Source organism: Nothobranchius furzeri, chromosome 10, assembly GCF_043380555.1.
Source record: "Nothobranchius furzeri strain GRZ-AD chromosome 10, NfurGRZ-RIMD1, whole genome shotgun sequence".
In the NCBI taxonomy this organism is placed as follows: domain Eukaryota; kingdom Metazoa; phylum Chordata; class Actinopteri; order Cyprinodontiformes; family Nothobranchiidae; genus Nothobranchius; species Nothobranchius furzeri.
The window spans coordinates 34,868,685-34,889,472 of NC_091750.1; the positions used below are offsets into that span (position 1 = coordinate 34,868,685).

A 20,788-nucleotide genomic window follows, 5' to 3' on the forward strand; every position below is an offset into this window, starting at 1 on the left:
GTGCATCTTAGTTCAAATTTGAACTTTCTGCCCAAAACTGTCAGTGCTGTGCCGTTGTCAGGTAAAAACTCTGCACTGCATTTGAATTAAAATCCGACATCGCTATTGGCTAAGACAGCGGTTCCCAAACTTATTTAGCCACGCACCCCCTTCTATGTCCCGACCACGTCGACTCGACGCACCCTCCAGCCCCACATCAGGGCATGGATATATATATATATATATATATATATATATATATATATATATATATATATATATATATATATATATATATATATATATATCAGGCGTCAAGCTAAACAGTCACTCGACAGACAGGGTTAAAAAAATATGATCGACCTTTTTCCCCATCACTTTCATTTTTTAAATAGTAATTAATAAACATTCGATACCATTACGATTTCCTTTGATTTAATTTTAAATTAAATATTTAGAGTGCCCAGGTAGCACATAAACAATGCAATTTAACGGTTTTCTTAAAGTAGGAACGTTTAAGCTGTGCGGCTAGAGCGCTCTCCTTCCTTCTGCTCTGCGTAAACCTGAACTGGTCACCTACTTGTGCGTAATCAAATGTCTGTAGGGGAAAAGATGGAAAAGCCATGAGGTTCACTTTTGCCTCAGACCGACTTATTGCTGTTTTATGGTGTGGCTGAATCTGCGATCCGCTGCCACGCGGACTGGAATAACAAATGCTGCAGTAACATGAGTTGTAGTCAGGTTCATGAGGAGTCACTGGCTGGAGCGGACCCGACTTTAATACGTCATCCCAAAATAGAAGCTAATATCTTAATTTGACCTGGAATGAAAAATGTTGCTATAAAATCTCTTAAAAGTTTTTATCACGGAGGAGGCAGCGCTCATCTCTGCCTTCAGTCTGACGGCGCGGCGCGTGTGCTTATTGAGTGTGTGTGTGTGTGTGTGTGTGTGTGTGTGTGTGTGTGTGTGTGTGTGTGTGTGTGTGTGTGTGTGTGTGTGTGTGTGTGTGTGTGTGTGTGTGTGTGTTAGCGGCTCCGCCCTCTCGGTCTGCTAGGCAACAGCATTTGTTGCATTTTTCAAACAGGAAGTGGAAGTGGAGTAATACTCTGATAGGGGGTGACTTGCTCTTTAATTTGCTTTCTTTATTCAACTTGACCCATAAATGTTTTAATATAATCGGAAATAAAATTATCATGAATTAAAAATGTTGTTGAGGTAGAAATTGTGGAATTTAGTATGATTTACCATTTCCTTTGAACACCCATTCATGTTGTCTATTTTTAGTTTAATATTTGTTTTTCCAGTAAGAAAAAGAGATAAATAAAGCGTTAAAGGGATCATTTCCAACTTTTTCATACATTTTCTTGAGCCAGTTTTTGCTAAAATGACCCTTTAGGGTTAATGAAAGGTCACCCGGCTCCTATCGCCCCTGTGGCCAGAAAATTCCACTCTAAACCTCAGACTTGAAGCTGACATACCTGGTGCTGCAGGCTGGTTCCAGCACATTTCCTGCATGTTTTAGATTGTGAACATGGCTGATTTGTTTACTTTAGCGATGAGCCGCTCCTGTAGACACGAATGAAGGCTGGGGAGACGTTTCAGCTTTAGATTAAGGTGTTAAACAGATGAGGAGATAGGTTCTGCTGTTGGTTCTACAAACGGAAACAACAAACGATGTGAGATAAAAGCAAAAAAAAGATCAAAGTTCAAAAAGAAAGAAAAAACTAGAAAGTTTTTTAAAATTTAAAAGACTTCCAATGACATCTAAGATTTTAAAATGCACAATTTCAAGTAATTGATTCAGAGTTCTTTAAAAGAGCGATGAGACCCTTAGATTTTATCCAATCTTTTGTATCTAAAAATATTTAATTCATGCATAGTTTTGCCATTATTGTTGTTGTTGCGTCTCACATTTGTAAACATCTGAGAGCAAACTGTCAACAGCCTGTGCTGGAGAAACAATCTCTACTGTTCATAAATGCAGATGAGGGCCATAGAACCACTCAGAGGGCCACAAAGGGCCCCCAAGCCACACTTTGGACGACCATCCATCCCGCTTTTCCACTGAGGGTTGCGGGGGCTGGTGCCTATCTCCTGCTGTCCTCGGGCAAACAGGCGGGGTACACCCTGGACAGAGAGCCAGTCCATCACAGGGCAACACAGAGACACACAGGACAAAAGAGCAAGCACACACACACACACACACACACACACACACACACACACGCCACCATGCAGCCCACTTTGGACAGACCTGATCTATGTAATCCTACTGCACCCGTCTGAGACGGGATGTTTACGTTGACCCACCACAAAACCAGCAGACATCGAATCCTCTGTCATTAAAGGATGGCGAGCCACATATTTCCCATCATGCCTCACACCCATTTTTCCATCCTGGTTGCTACCCACCCGACCACTGGGTGGCACATGCGGCAAGCTGCTGCACCATCAGCACATTCTCTGCTCCTGACCAGCATGAGTGATGTCCTGATGGCTTTTCGTTTGAGGAATTTAGATGTTTGGGATTTATTTGGCTCTCCGACGGATCGCCTTCCTCCTCAGACGGATGATCTGTCAGGAGAAACGTGACTTAGGAGGAAACACAGTGGTGGAAAAATGCACATACAGAAACAATCTGTTAATTTTGAAGAAAATAACATTAAACTTTGCACAAAAACAGATGAATGAGCCCATAAATATGACGGTAACTGGTACAACACGGTCATTTTTGGCCTTCGCCTTGCTAACACCGGGAAACCCAATGACATTAAAACACCGGTGTTACATGTCAGACGGGATTCAGGAAGCATGCAAATTCAGGCGGGATGCTCCAACATTCTTTGGCCTTCTGCTCGTCTAAAGTTTGCTTTCTGATACAGGAACTTGTATAAATGTGATTTTATGTCCTGTGAGACAGAAGATCAAAGAACTGTCTGTTTATTTTCCCTAAACCCGTCACTCAGAAACAGATTTAAAGTTTGGTTTCACCAAACCTGGCGGCAGGTTGGTTTACACAGAAGCACATTTTGGTTTGTGGAAAGTAAAAAGAGAAAAGGATTATTTCTTCATTACTGGATTATTTATGCAAAACGCTGAAAAACAACTTTCATCCTTAACTTTGCTGCAGATTCCACCTAACATGTTCTCACCTGAGTGAGCGTATCACCGCCAACCTGCCCCCCCAAACCCCCCTGAGAACATACCTGTTCCTGCAAGCCTCAAATGTACAGGTGCCTCATTTCAAAAGACCTCACAAGACACACACACACACACCGGCTGCAACCCTACACGGTGACATTCACCTGTTGAAACATCTCCTCTGGTCTGGTCCGTACATTAAAGTCGACTCTCGCCCTGCGGCCAGATCTGAGGGGCCGGCCCCACCAGGAAAGGCCACTGAGTAGTTAAGACTTCAAAGTCTGTGGCGTTTATTCTGGAGCTGTTTGAAAATCGGAGAACATTTTCAGCAGCAGACACGATGCTGTGAAGTTGAACTGAAACTTTGATCAGATAAAATCAGCTGGATTTTCGCCTGTTTCAGCTTTTTTCCTCAAGCCTCTTTTGCCTCACATCCAAAATCTGTGGTTTTAAACACATTTGTCTGAATCACACATTTCACAGTTGTTTTACACACACACACACACACACACACACACACACACACACACACACACACACACACACACACACACACACACACACACACACACACACACGCACATACCTTTGCATAGTTCACTAGTTTCCTTTAGTGAGAAATAAATGAATAGTTTTAGTTTTTGTTATTCCTTTTTCTCATTGTGGCTCAGCTAAGACTCAAATCTCTAAATCCAACAAAATGAATAAATTCATTAAATTTGAACACAAGAAATAAAGTGTTGATCATTGTAGGTCTGACTTTCAAATGCTACTAAATGTCTCGGTTTTAGGAAAACTGTTTTCCACCGACAAAACTAATTTTATTCGATATAAAGAAATTAGACACACACACACACATCTGTCTTTCTAATATTGTGAGGACCCTCCATTGACTTCCATTCATTTTTGTGACTCCACTATGACTAATCCAAACCCTAACCATAACCAATGCTGATCTATTCCTAACCCTAACCTTAACTAAAACTTAGTTCAAACTAGGGATGTCCCAATCAGGTTTATTTTGCCCTCAAGTGCGAATCATTTGATTTTGAGAATCTGCCGATACCGAGTCCCGATCTGATACTTTTGATACATAAAAGAAGTAAAGGAAGAAACAGTTCCAGACTGTTCCTTATTTTTTATCTAATTACCTTTTTATTTTAATTTTTAACAACAGATCATTTCTGTGAGTAGGGATGGGTACCTTTGACATTTGAATCGATTCAGTAATAATTCCCGGTACCTAGGAATCGATACCGGTACTTAACGGTACCAATTATAAATACTTTTGAGTGTTTAATATTTTAATTCTCTTTTATAATTAAATATATATTTTTCTCAATATATAACCATATTTGATAAATATCACGATAAATAACATACAACTGTTTGTATTTTAACATCGTCCTTGTAGTTTTATAAGCTGATAATTAAACTGAAGCAAACATCTTTACTGTGAACTAAATTTACTGTGTATCTTCATTCCTTTTGCCGTCCTTTTTCTTTGATTTTTCCTACTGGGAAGTTAGAATTTCCGAGGAGAAAGCGAACGCACCATTAGCTGATAACAACGGTGGCAATGGAAGCTAACATATCATGCTAACGTTATCTTAAACAGTTTATTTAGCTGCTGGAGCAGATTAAAACGATGATGCCTCACACTTAGATCGTTGTCGCTGGTTTCATCATCACCCAATCACCTGTCGCATTTAGTAAAGTGAAGCCAAACTTTAGAGCGCGTTCATGTTCTTCTAGTCGGAGATTCGGAATTCAGAGGAGAAAGCGAACGCACCATTAGCGAAACGGAAGCTAACATATCAAGCTAACGTTATCTTAAACATTTTATTTACCTACCGGAGCAGATTAAGATGAGGATGTCTCACTTAGATCGTTGTCGCTGGTTTCATCATCACCCAGTTACCCAACACATTTAGTGAAGTGGACCCAAGCTTTAGCGTGCGTTCTTTCTACCATGCTGCTCTGTTTACAACTCGCTCGCAGCGACCGACGACATAACGCTCTTGCCCATGCGCAGCTGTCTAGGCAAGTTCTCGTTATGAAGGACGGGTACCGAAACGAGGCACCGTTTCAAATGACGTGAATCGGTGCTCAGTCCGTACTATGGAATTCGGTCGGTACCTTAAAAAGTACCGAATTCGGTACCCATCGCTATCTGTGAGGTAGCTTGAACAATCAATAAATAACATAAATTCTTCACTTTTGGACTTTATTGCAAATATAAAAAGTCTAATATAAAAACAGAGAGCACTTCAACTTAAAATTCCTGGCAGGGGTCTTTTAGCCTCGGCCCGCAAAATGCTTAGATACCTCCCTGGGCATGGGACGGAGTTTTGAAGACGATCTGAATTGTATCGACTATATAAATACTACATGCTGATAAATCATTGCTTTATACAGGTACAAACGTGTAGTGGGATAAATCTACCTACATTTTATTTTTGAAGAACTTCGTTTTGTTTTCTTGGTTTTTATTTTCCTGTCTTCCTGTCCTGTTTGTCTCTGATCTTCCTGCATCTCCCAGTCCTCCAGAAAATCTCCTGCCTGCTTCCTTCTTTTTCACCTCACAAGTAACTTTTTAACTAGCAGATCAAATTCATCTATTGACCGCAAAAAAAGCGGAGTGTGCGCTGTGCTGCCTGGCTGCGCCAGTGACGAGCGCTGCAGCGTGAGCGCGTCCACACGTCATGCTCAAATACAGACAGAACTTACCAGAGAGAAATCAACGGACACAAACAACTGTGTGTTAACTGTATATTTTTTGGTGACGTCACTTAGAAACTTAGAAAATGTTGCTGTGGCCGTGTGCAGAATGCAGCTGGAGTTCATGAATAATCAGCGGTCTGCCTGCTGCTCTGCTCTAAAGAATCCCCGCTACGCTGAGTCCATGTTAATAATTTAATAAAGGTAGAAACTGGATCTCTTTTGTGCTCCTTCTGGGTGTGTAAGTTAAGGGCATCAGGGGAGCCTGACAACCTTTAAGGAGAACCAAGTTGCTCTCCTGTAATTTGAACCCAGTATCCGAGTACGGATTGGGAAGTAAAGCACGAGTCCCGATCAGTCTAAAACCATGTGATCAGGGCTGATTTCCGATCATGGGATCGGATCGGGACATCCCTAGTTCAAACCATACCTCTAAAACCAACTGGTAAGCTTTAAAAAAAAAAAAAAAAAAACGTGAGAACCACTAAAATGTCCTCACTTTGAAAAATGACCTCCCTCTGTTGGTTAAAACCTCATGATGGTCCTCAGTAGGTAATAAGTACAAGAACACACACACACACACACAGTCCTAATTCATACTAGCTAATAAATAGATAGATATTACCAAAGAATGGATATTAAGTAAAAAAAATGGGAGGGAAAGAGCTCCTGATAAAGAAGAAAATCAGTCTGTGTACTTGCTCATCACTGCTCATGTCACGCCCTGCTGTGAGACCTGTTCATCCATCCCACTTCCTGTTTCATTTTGGTGTCGCCTCTCCTGTTTCAGTTCTGTTTCCTGTTCCTCAACACTTTGATTTCTCAGCTGTTCTTGTGTGTATTTAACTAGCTTCTGTTCTCTTTCAGTTGCTAGCTCGTTAGTTTTCATCCTCTCGTTCCAGCCAGGCATTAAGCTACTGATCTCTGGGTACTTTGACTCAGTTTTTTTTATTATCATTTTCTGATCCTTAGTTAAATAAGCCTTTGCCTAAATAAAAGCCTTGTTTTACTGAACACTGCATTTGGGTCCAGTCCTTCATCCCAGCCCTGACAGCTCACCTAGCAGGTGCCATTAAAGAGATACTGTTTTACTAGTTTTTAGCACCCCCTAGTGTCTGTGATTATTCCACTGTGATTAAACCGACAATGAAACTTTTCTCCTCGCTGTGCGGTAGTCTTTTGAACACCTTAATCTAACTGCTGAAGTGTCTCTTCAGCCTTCATTAGTGTCTAGAGGGAGTGGTTTATTACCAAATGAAATAAATGAGCTGCGTTCATGATCTAAAACATGCAGGAAACGTGCTGGAAGCGACTGCAGCTCCGTCATGTGAGCTCCACTCCACAGCTCCCTCCACCAGCAGGAACCGGACAAGTCTGAAGTTGCACGTGTGATATTCTGCAAACAGAAGACGGTGGGGTCTGAGTGACATTTCATTACCCTGTAAAGGTCATTTTAGCACATACAAGAAAATGATTTGAAAATATGAAAAAGTTGCATAGTATGGCTTTAAATATTCATAAATACAAGAGAAAAGCATGTAGAAATGTCAAAAATAGATTAAAAAAATTATACACAGAAAATAAAATTCTGTCAAATTGTGAGGAAACATAATTCAAAATAACATAAAAATACTAAAGATGGAATGAATAAATCAATATTAATGTATTAATCTGATGTATTTATACAAAGTCAGCGTTACAGTAAATTAACACATGCAGGCGAAGTACCTGGAGAAAATTCACATGTGAATAAGAACATGTGGAAAAAGGCTGCAGCTGGGTTTTGAACCAGCAACCTTCTTGCTGTATCAGTGCTGCCAACTGCACCACCATGCAGCCAAGAAAAAGTAATGGCATAAGTGTCCCGGGTGGTATATTTCCTTTGTGTGTGTGTGCGTGTGTGTGTGTGTGCGCGCGTGTGTGTGTGTTAATAAGAATCCTTGTCCGATGGAAACGGACTTGTTTTAGAGCTGTTGGCATCATGAAAGGACTCCTCCTGATCCTCCGTGCTGACCTTACCTCTCAACGTTCAGTCGTCTCCGCATGGTTCCATGAGAGACTTCCTGCTGGGACTCGTGGAGACTGGAGTGACATCATTTCAAACACGCCAGAGTCAATAGATGTCCTCGAGTGCTCCTCTATCACGGGGAGAACATCTCCCATAGTCTGCAGGGCTTCGGGGCCTCCTAATTGCTTTACGTAACAGCATGCTGCAGTGGCGTGTTCTCCTGAGATCCATGAATGTTAGAACCTCCTCCTCTCCTCCTCATCTCAGCGTCAGCGGCACGCCAACAAAGAGATGATTCAGTGAGGCTGGCAGTCTGGTTGGTGCACATGTTCCGATGTTCCCTTTGGGTATTCTTAGTAACTGACCTTGTGTTTGTTTTTTATGAATCAGCTGTTGAGTAAATGAGCTTCGGAAGAGGCTTCTGGATGGCGGTGTTGATATTCACGAAGCCTCGGCGCAGTTGTAGAGGGCCAGCAGACCCTATTAGGTCGTTTATTATTATTTATTATTGATATGATTCAAACTTGTTCATGTTATTCATGCATTTGCCAAAAATCACTTCTGTTATGAGGGATGCCGACTTTAAAGCTCCTGTTTAACTTGGACAATGACTTTTCTGTGGGGTACAAAAAAGGGCGTCTGTAATTATCTCTGGATGAGGTGATGACTTATTTAGGGTAGTTGTTGTTTTTTACTTGCTTTTGCGAGTATGGCCTTCACTGTTAATCACTACAGATGTTGTTAGGAAGCGTTGTTGCACTCTGTCGTAGTTCAGGACCTGTTTGAGTTGGTTCTTTCCCACGTTACACACTCAAAACGCTCGGAATCCACAAAAATGAGCAAACGCTGGTTGGACATTTTTCTTTTAAAGTGTCTGGTGCACAGTGGGTGTAGAAGAGATTCACCCCGTTTGAAAGAGTTAATTTTGTTTCCTTCACATTGTTAAAAAATAAATAAAAGTGTCTTTTAACAGCTTTGCTTATCCAAAGCAGCCCATAACGTCCAACTGAAAAATAACCCCGGCGGTGATGTTTCGTTGAACCACGTTTTGATTTAGTAACAGCCTTGAGTCTGTTGGGAAACTTCTACATCGGCTTTGCACAGACGGAGCAACATCTGCCCACTCTTCTTCTGCAGAACCGTTCAAGTCGGCTCAAACTGGATGTCAGGTGCTGTAGTCTTCAAATCTCTCCACAGATTTTCAGTGGGTTTAGGTCCGGGCTCCGACTGGAGGACGTTCACTTGTTTCTCCTTCAGCCACTGAGCGGTCAGTTTAACTGTGTGTTTTAGATGGTTGTCATGTTGAAAAGTGAATCTTCTGCCCTTATGACAGCCCCAGTCACTGAGGCAGAGAAACAACACCCCAACAGGATGCTGCCACCTCCGTGCTTTCCTGTATCTCTGGAGTGTGTTGTGGATGGTGAACAGCAGGTGCACCGTTTGGTGTTTCGGTCGAATAGCTCAGTTATGGTCTCATCTGACCATCAGACCTTTTTCCATTTGGCATCAGAATCTTAAAGGTGCTCAGACCAGCTTTAACGTGGCCCTTCTTAAGAAGTGGTTTTTCCCTTGAGGCCTCCCCAAACAAGCCTCATCTGTAGAACGCTTGTGAAATTGTTGTCACGTGATTGGCTCTTTGCCAGAAAGTCGTGTAACTCCTTCAGAACGGCCGTTGGCCTTTTGTTAGCCCTTCTCACCAGGTTGAAGGGACGACCGGGTCCATGAAGGGTCCTCGTTGTACCAAAGGCTTTGCTGTCAGCTGCTCTACCAAGCAGGAGAAGACTCCAGGAACAGCTGTTTTTATGCTCCACTAATCACACCGATCACAGGTGGAAGCCAGTTACCATGGCGTGCTACGGAAATGGTGGTTACTCCCCTGACTGAGTTTAAAAGTATTTAAAAGTAAAGTTTATGTATCTCATTGGAAGATGGATGTAGCAGGTTACACTGGATTCAGGGTATCCGCGGGTCCTTAAAAAGTCTTAAATTTGCTTCTCCAAATTTAAGGCCTTAAAAATCCTTAAAAATGACAAATAATCCTTAAATAGTTTCCAAAGGTCTTAAATTACCAAAGACGCAATAAACAAGATTATTTTATTTCTATAAAATTTTCGTGAATTTCTAGTTGGTGTTCAGCATTTTTTGTGTACGATGTTGGCGTAAGCGGAGCCGTACACGTTCAGTTGGTTGTGAAAGGGGGCTGTTTTTAGATGAGCACATTAGCTGGTTAAGCTAGTGGGAGCTTGCGCCATGGGGAAGTGCAAGTTTAATGGTAACTGGATGGCTAATCCCACATTCGCAACGTGGTTAGCACCGGTTCCAGGCAATAGCTGGAATTTATAGCTTAAATTTAACTTTAAAAATAGCTTAAATTTGGTCAAAGTAGCCCTAAAAAGGTCTTAAAAAGTCTTAAATTTGGCTCCCTTAAACTTGCATATACCCTGTGGATAAGTAAAGCTGGTTTGTTTCTGTCTCTATTTAGCAAAACATGTATTTATAAAGCGCCTTCTTCAGATTCACCAACCCCCCAATGCGCTTCACCACACCATCAGTCATCCACCCATTCACACGCTGGTGCTGATGAGCTACCATGTAGCCACAGCTGGCCAGAGGCGAGGCCTGCCATACACTGGCTCCACCGGTCCCTCCGACCACCACCAGCAGGCAAGGCGGGTTAAGTGTCTTGCACAAGGACACGACTGCAGCGTTCTCTGGCGGGAGTCGGGATTGAACCGACAACCTTCTGATTACTGGACAACCTGCTCTACCTACCTTTAGCTGCCTGGAAAAGACCAAAATCTTTCAAAGAGGATGATTCTTTTGTACATCTTTGTTGCGTTTTCTGTCAGAATTCATTGTTTGCGGTTCTTCGTTATACAGCGTAAGAGGAGCTTGTTTTTACCGTAGCTAACATGTTTCAGCGCCTTCGTCAGAGCTATCGCTGATGTCGGTGGCGTCACATCCGTTTATCCGCGGGCGGCAGAGGACGTGGATCCAAGTCCATGAACAGGGACGAAGGAGCATACACGCTGGACTACTCATGGAACACAGTGATCAACGGAGGGGGCGCGGGCAGTAGGGGGCGACATCGTCCTCTGCTGCCCGCAGATAAACAGGAAGTGACGCCACCAACAGCTCTGACGAAGGCGGCAGTAGAAGTCGAAACACGTCAGCTAAGGTAAAAACTAGCTCCTCTTACTTTGTATGACGAAGAACAACAAAAACTGAAGAATTATTATGTTGTATTTGCCCAAAAGATTTCTCAAATTGCTGACAAAGTCCCATCTTTACCTTAGCCTGTAGCGTCCTACGTTTCCACTTCAACTCAAAACACTTGACTCTAAAAACCAGGAAGCAGCCTTCTATTCAAGCACCCGTATGACCACAATGGGGAAAATTCTCCAGCAGTCATGAAGTTCCTCCAGATGTCGTTCCTCCAGCTGCTCCTCGTCGCCAACGCTCTCAGAGACACAAATGACGTGAAACTGGAGCTTTAGAAGGTTCAGCTGCTGCTTGTCTGCAGAGACGTCAGAAACTGGATTCATACTAATTTTAGCAAAACTTTTAGTCTACAAAGTGACACAACTCCATGATGTGTGGATTCACGAAAATGCCTTCTACAACAAAAACTGCTCAAGTGAAAAAGTGAAGGGGTTGCGTCAGCCAGCAGAGGGCAGACTCGGAATGAAAGAGGAGATGGTCCCTGAGTGAGTAATTGGATCACAGTGACGTGTCTAAATGGACTCTGTGGTCCATTAGTAAGCTGATAATGTAAATCTAATTGAGTTGCATCACCGAGCCCGCGGGCTTTGAGGCTTCAGAATCCCATTTGTGATCATTCACTGGGAGTCATGTGCTCGTGTGTGTCATGAGTGTGTGTGAGGTCGTGGAGTGTCGCAGAGCAGCCGCATGTGGCATGGATCAGGACTCATGCGATCTGTAAATGATTCTCATGCTGGAGGTGCTTAAAAACGTCTTTCGCTTTGAACTCTTTTTCTCTTCTTTCTGTTCTTTTTTCCTTTTGGGAGTCCAAACACATGTTGGCGGCAGCATTCCTGACCTACAAAGCCCCTCCAGTTGGTTTTCATAACCACGCCGCCACACAGCTGACAGCAAGATGAAACCCCCTTTTCTCTCTTTTTTTCGACGTTAATCACCTTTTTTTCTTTAAAGATATTTTTCTGCTTGCACAAAACACCAGAAACAACAACAGATCCGCGTGAGGAGAATAAAGGCAGAGCAAGAAATGGTTCTTCTAGCTGTCCGATTGCACAAACACTTCAATATTTTTAATAGTAATGAAAGGAGGCGTGCATATTGTCTCTTTGAAGGCCCTTCGAGGCACCCTGTGCTTATTTCCAGACACATAAAGAAGTCTCACACACCGCAAAAAGAAAGGCAGCAGGCGGGAGACGCTCTGCAGGAACTGGTCGGAATGGAAGTTGCACAATAGACTCTTTATGTTCTGCTGCAGTAAATAACAGCAACAGACGATGTAAAGGGAAAACGCAGCATACGTCTGAGTTTTCAAAGATTATCTTCACCCATTGATCTTCCGCCCGTTTGCTTTCAGGACTGTTTGTTCAGCCACTAATAGGATTTAACAGCAGACAGAAATCGTGTCAAATTCCAGTTTAACCACAAGATGTTAGTGAAATGTTTAAAAATGATCCATGATCGGGTTGTCGGGCCTGTTTCCGTGACAGCTGCTCCGGAGATCAAAGACAGCGGTTGTAAACTGTTCTTAAAGAATGTCAAAAATGTAAAAATAAGTGAAATAAAAGAAACAACTGGGGGAGAGAAATGGGGGAAAACATTCTACAATCATTCAAATCATAATGCATAAATGAAACTTATGTTTTCCTTCATCTAAGAATCTCATGCTGCTGCAAATGCAAACTTTTTATCTTCTGACCCACAAAACACGTAGACAGAAACTCATCATGACCCCAAATCTTGCAGGTCGAACCACACAAACTACTAATTTAAGTAAATATGAGCACAATGAAAACCATATTTTGAATAACCTGTCCTTATCAAGAAAACTGGTGCCACAACAATCGCTTTTATTATAAAAAATGCAACAATAAATAACTGTGACATAAAACAGGATAAATGTATGTGTGTAAGTTAATAATTGCATAAAAATAACTTTTGATTACATTTTAAAACAATTAATTCATAGTCTATCATTGGAACAGAATCATAAGTAAACAAATATATGGAGGTGTTGCATTGCACTTGCAAAAAACAATTGCACAAAAATATTCTACAATTTAGCTAACTTGTAGTTTAAGAATGCATGCAAAGACATACTTTAATATTGCACATTAAGGACTAAATTTTCACAAAAAAGGCATGCAACGGTTCAAGATATGTTAAAAGGTTTGGAAAAAAACACATGAGATAAATTGCATGCATCGTTTCTATGTCAATAGAAATTTGTACTATTGCTCTTCCATGTTTCTCTTTTTTAACTATTGTTGTGGTAGCTTGGTGAGACAACAGAATGTGAATAGATCTGTAAACATGATATAAATGATAAACAACCTGCTATATGTTGCATTGCGTTTGCAAAAAGAAAGAAAGAAAAAAAAAAGATTGCACAAAACTTCCTGTAAAATTTTCAATTTGCAGTTTGAAAAAACTGCATATAATTTGCACATTGTATTAAGGACAAAAATATACATAAAAATAGTATGCAAAAGCTCAAGATATGGTAAAAATTTCAAAAGCAACAGATGTATCTCAAGCATCTAATACTAATTGCTGCTATGAAAACAGGGAAATTCACATGACCCCTCTTTCATGTTTCTCATTTTTTAACTAAAATATGGTCCCTAAGACTACAGAATGTGAAAAGATTTATAAAATGAAGCATGGAGGCGGTTGCATTGCATTTGCACAAACAATTTCTGCAATATTGCAAATTTGCTGTTTAAAAAGTGCACATACTTTAATAATGTAATAAAAAGTATAAAAATAAATTGATCAAAGGTATGGTAAAAAATGTGAATTATTTTGTTAAATTGCAAGCATGCAATGCTAGTAATTGCTATGAAAAGGGGGATTCACATTATCCCCATTTTCAACTAAAATTGTGGTACCCCAGTAAACAGATTTGTGAAGGTGTTGCACAAAAGTTTCCTGCAACATTGCACATTGTTTTAGGGTCAACAAATGCACATAATAATGTGCAATAGCTCAAGAAATAACATGTTGTAGAGAAAAAAAACCCGGAAGAGCTAAATTGCAGGATAATTCACATGATCTCTGATGTTTTTATTTTTATTAAAGGAATACACGCAGAAAAAATATACAACAGTCCCTTCTGTTACAACTTGGTAACCAGTGGATGAGTAAACATGAATGTGATGGAGAAATTAGCCCGGGTAAATCATGAAACGTCCTGAAGAGGGTAGTGTTTGTTTTAAGGTGGCGCGGCGGCTGGGGGCGAACGGAACTGTGGGAAAATTCTCCTAACTGGGCGCGAGGTACCGAGACGTAAGTCTGAGCGCGCGACGTCAAGTCCACCAACTCAACTAACTCGGAAGTTGAGGCATAACTCGAACTTTCGTCTAACCGTCAGCCCTCTTCTTTTCCCAGAGCCAGCGCGAGTCGGCAGCGCCTCCTTAACGGAGTGCTGGCACTCAGGAGTGGGGAGTGCAAAGGGAGAGGGTCAGAAAGAGCGGTGGGTGGGGTGTAACCTAACCCTTTAGGAGAGAGAGGGAAAAAATCACGTGTTTGGAGATCAAAGGAGATCCGCTTTGTAGAGGAGGGGGAGGAGGGTGAGAACGGGGGAGGGAGGGAGGGAGCGTTTGAGGCAGTGTAATTGACAAGGCTCGCAGTGGCGAAATAAACACGCTCCGGAACAGGCTCGGCTTTTTTTACCGCACAATTCTGACTCGTCGGAAGCATCGCCCGCAGCGCGGCTACACCTGACTCCAGTTCCCATCACCCGATTAATTAATCCGTGTGAAATTATGTCCGGATCGGCGCAGATCCAGCCGGCAAGATGATGGTTTTACCGCGGAGAGGCTCGGCTCGCGTGCCCGACTCCTCGGTGGTCCCGCCGCTGCTCCTCTGGCTGGCCGCCGCGTCTCTCGGCTCCGCTCTGGCCAAGGATACAGCCTTCGTGGAGGTGGTGCTGTTCGAGTCCAGTCCCAATGGAGATTATACCACCTACACCACGGGCTTGCAGGGTCGCTTCTCCAAAGCCGGAGCCACCATCAGCGCGGAGGGGGAGATCGTACAAGTAGGTGGAAAGTGTCTGTTTGTTACCGGGGAACGTGGAGCCGCGCTCCCGGGGCTCCAGCGGCCGGACCCGGGGTGTCATTTCACCACTCCTGAAAACTTTTCCCACAGAGGCTGTGGGGGGGGGGGGGGGGGGGGGTTGACAAGAGCTGGTGCGTGCGCGTGAGGATGGGACCGAGCCTGCACGCGCATGCGGTCACAAGATGGCTCCTATCTTGTGGAATTCATCCAGGGGGGAACATGCTCTTGCAAGTTGTTTTGTTGATGTCTGCAGCGCACTCCTGCTGCTCCCGGCCACGAACCCGGGCCAGGGCTTGGGAACAAAACCCGAAGCTGGTCAGCTCGCACCGAGCTGGGCTTCTTTCCTAAAAAATAAAAAAATGTCGCAACAGCGCGCGTGCGAAGTTTGTTCTCCTTACGAGCAGCAGAGGACAACTCTTTTAGACTTTTACAGCTAATCTTTGTGTTTTTTAATCATTGAGTTGGCTGAACAAAGCTTAGCCACATGTTGTTGTTCTGCAGCTTTTATTCCCCTAAACGTGTCAAGTGCATTTGGCTGCAGCAGGCCGGGTTTGGATCAGAACATTGTGGGTTCTGTTCCAGTTTATTTGAAGTTTTATGGGCTAATTCCTTCATAATCAGCTTGGCCACCGGCTGTAAAGCTGCAGATTCGGTTCTAGTCCTGTGCCAGAACTTTTAATGATGTTTTTCCTTCATTTAGAAGAAAATTCTGGGTTCTTGCAACCAGTTTTTCTCCCTTTATGATGCATTTTTTTGTCACGAGTTCACCCACACCTTTATGTTGTGCATGCATAGAATGTTTTTGTGATAAATACTGGACATTCAGAGGATGAAATGTTAAATAACTGCTCAAGCTGACATAGAGAATTGTCACTATTCTGTTATTTGTCATCTAAAAGCAGATTTAACTGCATGTGTGCTCTGATTTCACTGAGGGAAGCTGGCTTTGCACAGAACAAGCGTGTTGTGTTGTTGCTTCCATCCTGAGCCCACAGATGCAGGTCTCTCTGACAGTTACCCACCTATCCAGCTGTGCTATGATACTTAATCAGCGTGCACCTCCTCCTGCTCATAACTCTGCAGCATCTTCTCAGTGCACGCCTGCAAATCTGTTTCTCCAACAACAAAAACGAACAAAAGCTGAGAGGAAAGCCGATACGTGGCGATCAGAGGTGGAAATGGGCAGAATGGGCCCTGGTTATACACAGCGATGGTCATTCGGCGCCAACGGCTGCAGTGGCGGACCTCAGCTTTACATCAAAACCCGCAACTATTTAGGTTTGCTTTCTTCACAAACATAGCTGCTGACCACTTGGAGACAGCTTCTGTTTTGTCAGGCTGTAATGAGGGACAGCTTGCCCAACACGGAGCGCTGTCTTTGAGTTTCCCCGAGCGTGCGTCCTTGCCACAGGCTTTTATGAGTCGGGACTGATGGCAAATGACAACCTGGAGAGCATAAATTTAAAAGCCAATCAAATCCGGTCAACGTTCCAGTGAAATTCCTGTGTTTGTTTTAACTCTAGAATTAGTTTGGACCAAGCATTTAGGTTGTTGTTGTTGTTGTTTATTCACTGATTGACGGCGGCCTCCTCAAACTAAACACCTATCTACTTTTTAAAGCTTCTGTTTAGCGATTTTGGGGCTTGACTCGAGTCATTCTGAGGTCCGTAGAGTCCTCTGTGTTTGATCTGCGTGTAGCTGTGGCCAGGCCTCAGCAGGTACGGGTTCTTATGGGGGGGGGGGCACTTGGCACCGATCCTGAATAAAGGTTCAGCCGTGATCACCACATCTACAGTCCCAGCTCTCCTTTTCTAATTCCCCAAAGCTAACAGAGCCTCGGCTGAGTGTGAAAAGCGGCACGCGGCGTCGGGGCCAAAAACAATAAATTATCTCAGCTGTTTCTGCACTTGGAGGTTTTTAGGGTGGGGGTGACGATGATGTAGGTCTGGCCCCGGTGCCAAAACCCCAGGCTCCTTGAGTCGGTCCCCGGATTGCTGCGGCTCCGATCCGTAAATCGTTTGAAAAGGCTGGGTCACGTGTGCGTTGGGGAGAGACTAATCACAACTCTAAAGTTCAGATTTGAAGCAAACCCAGAAGGTTTAGGTTATGAGAGTTTTTAATCCAGAGTAAAGACCAGAACTCCTTCCTGGTGCTCGCTTGATCTGGTCAGAAGGTTCATTTCTTCTTTTGCACTGACGTAGGAGTAGCTGCCTCTAGTTCAAATCCAGTGTGACCTAAACATGTTTAAAGGTGACACAATTATTCCCCATCTGAGCCCATCAGCTGTGACAGCAAAGCCAACAAACACCCCTCCTAGATCATTTCAGCCGGCGGTCCCGCTGCTGTCTCTGTCACAGGCAGCCCTCGGACAGCACCTCTGGTTGGAGCTGGTGTGATGTGCAGTCAGAACGCCATCTGCCGCTCGTCATTCCTGCATCGTCTCCCCGTGGCCGAGTCGTCCATCCCACGAGTTCACATCTGCCCCCGATTCCTGCGCTGGAGAGAAGCGCCGAGGCAGGGACGTGGCACGGGCACGCAGAGCTCCAGATGGATCTCGGTGTCGTCGGCCAGAAGCAGAGGGGATAACTTGGCTCTTCTCTGCTTCCTCTCTGAGAGGACAGAGCTTCCCTTCAATCCAGCGTCAGAAAAGAAGAGGCTACAGTTTTCCCAACGCCCATGAGCCATTCGACCTTTGAACTCCATCTCCATGCATGTGGAGTGCTGCGAGGCCTTTCCCCCCCCCGTTTGGATAAGCAAAGGGAATGTAATGTGGTGGCTTCCAGTCGAGACGGCGATAAATCCTGGAACTCCTACCTTGCAGTTGGCAGGGATTTTGTCGCGCCTCTTTTAGAATATAATGAGAGATTTAGTGGTTTAAGGCATCCAGCGCGATTTCTCGCCACAGCCCGGAAACCCCAAGAGGCTATAATGGGTCGGGCCCAGACAGTAGGTGCCCGGGCCCGGGCCACTCCCAATGCCAAAGCTGTAGCAGCAGTACACAAACGCTGGCTTAGAACGGTTAAAAGCAACGCTCTCTACTTTTTCCATTTATTGGCTTGATGGTTGCAGCCGTGTTTGAAGTGCTATCGTCTCTAAACCGCCACCCCGCTTCGCTTTCACGTCCCAGCCAAAGTCATTTGAGGCTGCGTTTCTCCCCTTTTCGGGATAGAACAGACTAAACTGTTTTGCTCTTGCTTAACACCCTTTTTCCTGCACACACACTCACCCCCCAGTCTGCTGTGTGTGTGTGTGAGTGAGTCGGCCAGACTTTGCTACGCGACTTATGCTGCATGTGAATGAATTTTAAGTGATGTTCACAAACAAGTCGGCTTGCCCGGAGTTACTCCACAAGCAGTGCTCGGTCAGTTCCATGGCTTAAAGTCCGCTGGAGGGTTTTAGCGTCATGATGTGTCTTTGAGCATCGGGACGCTCGAGATGAGCGAGTAAAGTACAGAAGTCTGTGATTTATGACTTAAGCATGAGACTTTTCCTATAAAGTTTGGTCTCAAGGCCGAAACGAGCATCTGCTTAGGGGGGCGGAAGACGATGCTAAATATAGGCTGTGGAAAGTTGCATGTTTTGTGTGTTTGAGTGCAAAACCTGGAAAAAATAAAGTGCACGATGCAGCAACTTTTTACCAGCTCACCTGCAGGAAATGTGTTCGTGTACCGCTCGACAATTTGTCTGCATTAGCAATGCATCTGGCTTACGTCGGCTGGAGAAAAGGATCGCTTTAAGGGCATTTGCATTTCTGGTGGTTGTTTCCTGTAAGACACAGCAGCAGCATCGCCTTTTGTTTTAACCTCACGACGTAAAATCCTGCAAACCTTCACTGAGCCAGGAAATCCTTAACTCGCCTCTGGATTCCTGAGTATTTTGTCTAGGGATGCGAATCTTGGAGCAACTCACGATTTGATTCGGTTCCAATTCTCGAGGTGCCGATTCGATTCAGAATCGATTCTCGACATGGACGTAATTTTCCCTTTAGAAGTGAGGGGGACACGGGGGGGGGGGGGGGGGGAATCTTTACAGTATGCTCTAATGGGAAACAGGCTTCAACACAAACGTTTGTTTTCCGCTTGGTCCCAGAGCTCAACCAGTGTCAATTTAATATAGCGTAATGTTGGTTTTGGATGGTAAAAAGTGCAGGGGTCAAAACTTGACTTTGGAAAAAGTGGGGGGGACATGTCCCCCCTGTCCCCCCCCAAAATTACGTCCATGATTCTCGATGTAAATTGATTCACAATCAGTATTAACAAAGAGTGTCGGCTCCAGGATGAACTCCATGCTGTAGTTCTTTTTGAAAATACAGAGCAGGTTTGTTTACCTGTTTTAGCGGGAAAACAGGTAAACAAACCTGCTCTGTGTTTTAAAAAAGAACTACAGCATGGAATTAGAGATACGACACAGCAAGAACACACCTAAGAGATCCAGGATGAACTACTTTGTTGTACAAGTTAGTTAAAGCTACGGGACATTTTTATTTGACTTTAAACTGGTCGTGCTCCAAAGATGCTAATGTACAAGGTAAACTAAAGTGATTCTAAAACTGTAAACAGAAACAATCTTTTGACCAAAAGGCAACATTTATTTTTGTTTACCTTGTAAAATATAACAAATCTGTAGTTGCCTAACAGTGGCTTTGAAAGTAATACGGTCAAATACTTTTCAAGTATGTGTAGAAACAAGTTACATGAGTAATCCTGAGTACTCATTTATCAACTTAGAAAATAAATATGAGAATATCTCAGATTTCTGAGTCTGGAAAAAATGACATTCAACTGCCCTCTTAGCAGCAGATTCAAACATAAATCATCTCAATTTATGGGACCACAAAAGTAATCGGAGTACTGACTCGCCTAACAAAGACCAAAAAAGTGCATCTCAGACCTGTAACGTGCCAAATATTTCGGTTCTTGGGATCGATTCTGAATCTTTATAAACAAGAATGGCTCTTTTGATCTTCCCTTCCATTATCCATGTCTCTCCGAGCCTCACAACCAGTCAGCCGACAGCTCCACGCAAAACAAGTGCATGTTGGTACTGGAGGTCCCGGTAGCTATTAGGGTTGTCACGGTAACCGGTGTAGCGGTAAACCCCGGTAAAAAAGTTGACAATAACAATAACCGTCTTGTTTTTAAAACTATATTATCTCGATGGATTACCGTGGCTGCGGTGTAGGCGCGGTGACCCTTACCAGCCACCGTATCATCTGCTGAAGTTGCCGGCGGCGCATGCGCACTTTGTTGTTTACAACCAAAACTTTCTTGAAGCTAAAGCTGAAATAATGGCCAAAGGAGGAGACGGCAGCGCTCAGGAGGACATTTTTTATCCCTCAAAGAAGACAAAGTGGGAAGTACGGGCATCTTTTGGATATTTGAAGAATGCCGAGGGACAGCTGATAGAAGACGGCTATCCTGTTTGCAGCACGTGCAGAAAAAGTGTCTGTGAAAGGCAGCAACGCTTCAAATCTCATGACACATCTGCGTGACCATCACCCACAACTCTACAGTCAACGCAAGGCAAGCTAACGTTAGCGTTTTAGCTAAAATGCGTGATCCGAGGATTTGGGTTGAGGGAGAATGCAACGAGTCGCTATATAAAGCAGCCGCAGCGCCGCTACCTGCATATAAACCGTGTCGCGGACACCGCCATGTTGAAATG

At 43.7% G+C, this 20,788-nt stretch overlaps 1 protein-coding gene across 2 annotated transcripts in view; it reads left to right on the forward strand.

The window, feature by feature from the left end:
* Window positions 1–14,721: 14,721 nt before the first annotated feature.
* znrf3 (zinc and ring finger 3) overlaps window positions 14,722–20,788 on the forward strand; it is a 95,833-nt gene continuing 89,766 nt past the window's right edge. For both annotated transcript variants that reach the window (XM_015960514.3, XM_015960515.3), the window contains exon 1: window positions 14,722–15,104. In XM_015960514.3, coding sequence (XP_015816000.3) covers window positions 14,865–15,104 — 240 coding nt within the window. In that variant the 5' untranslated portion in view covers window positions 14,722–14,864. The remainder of the gene's footprint in view (window positions 15,105–20,788) is intronic.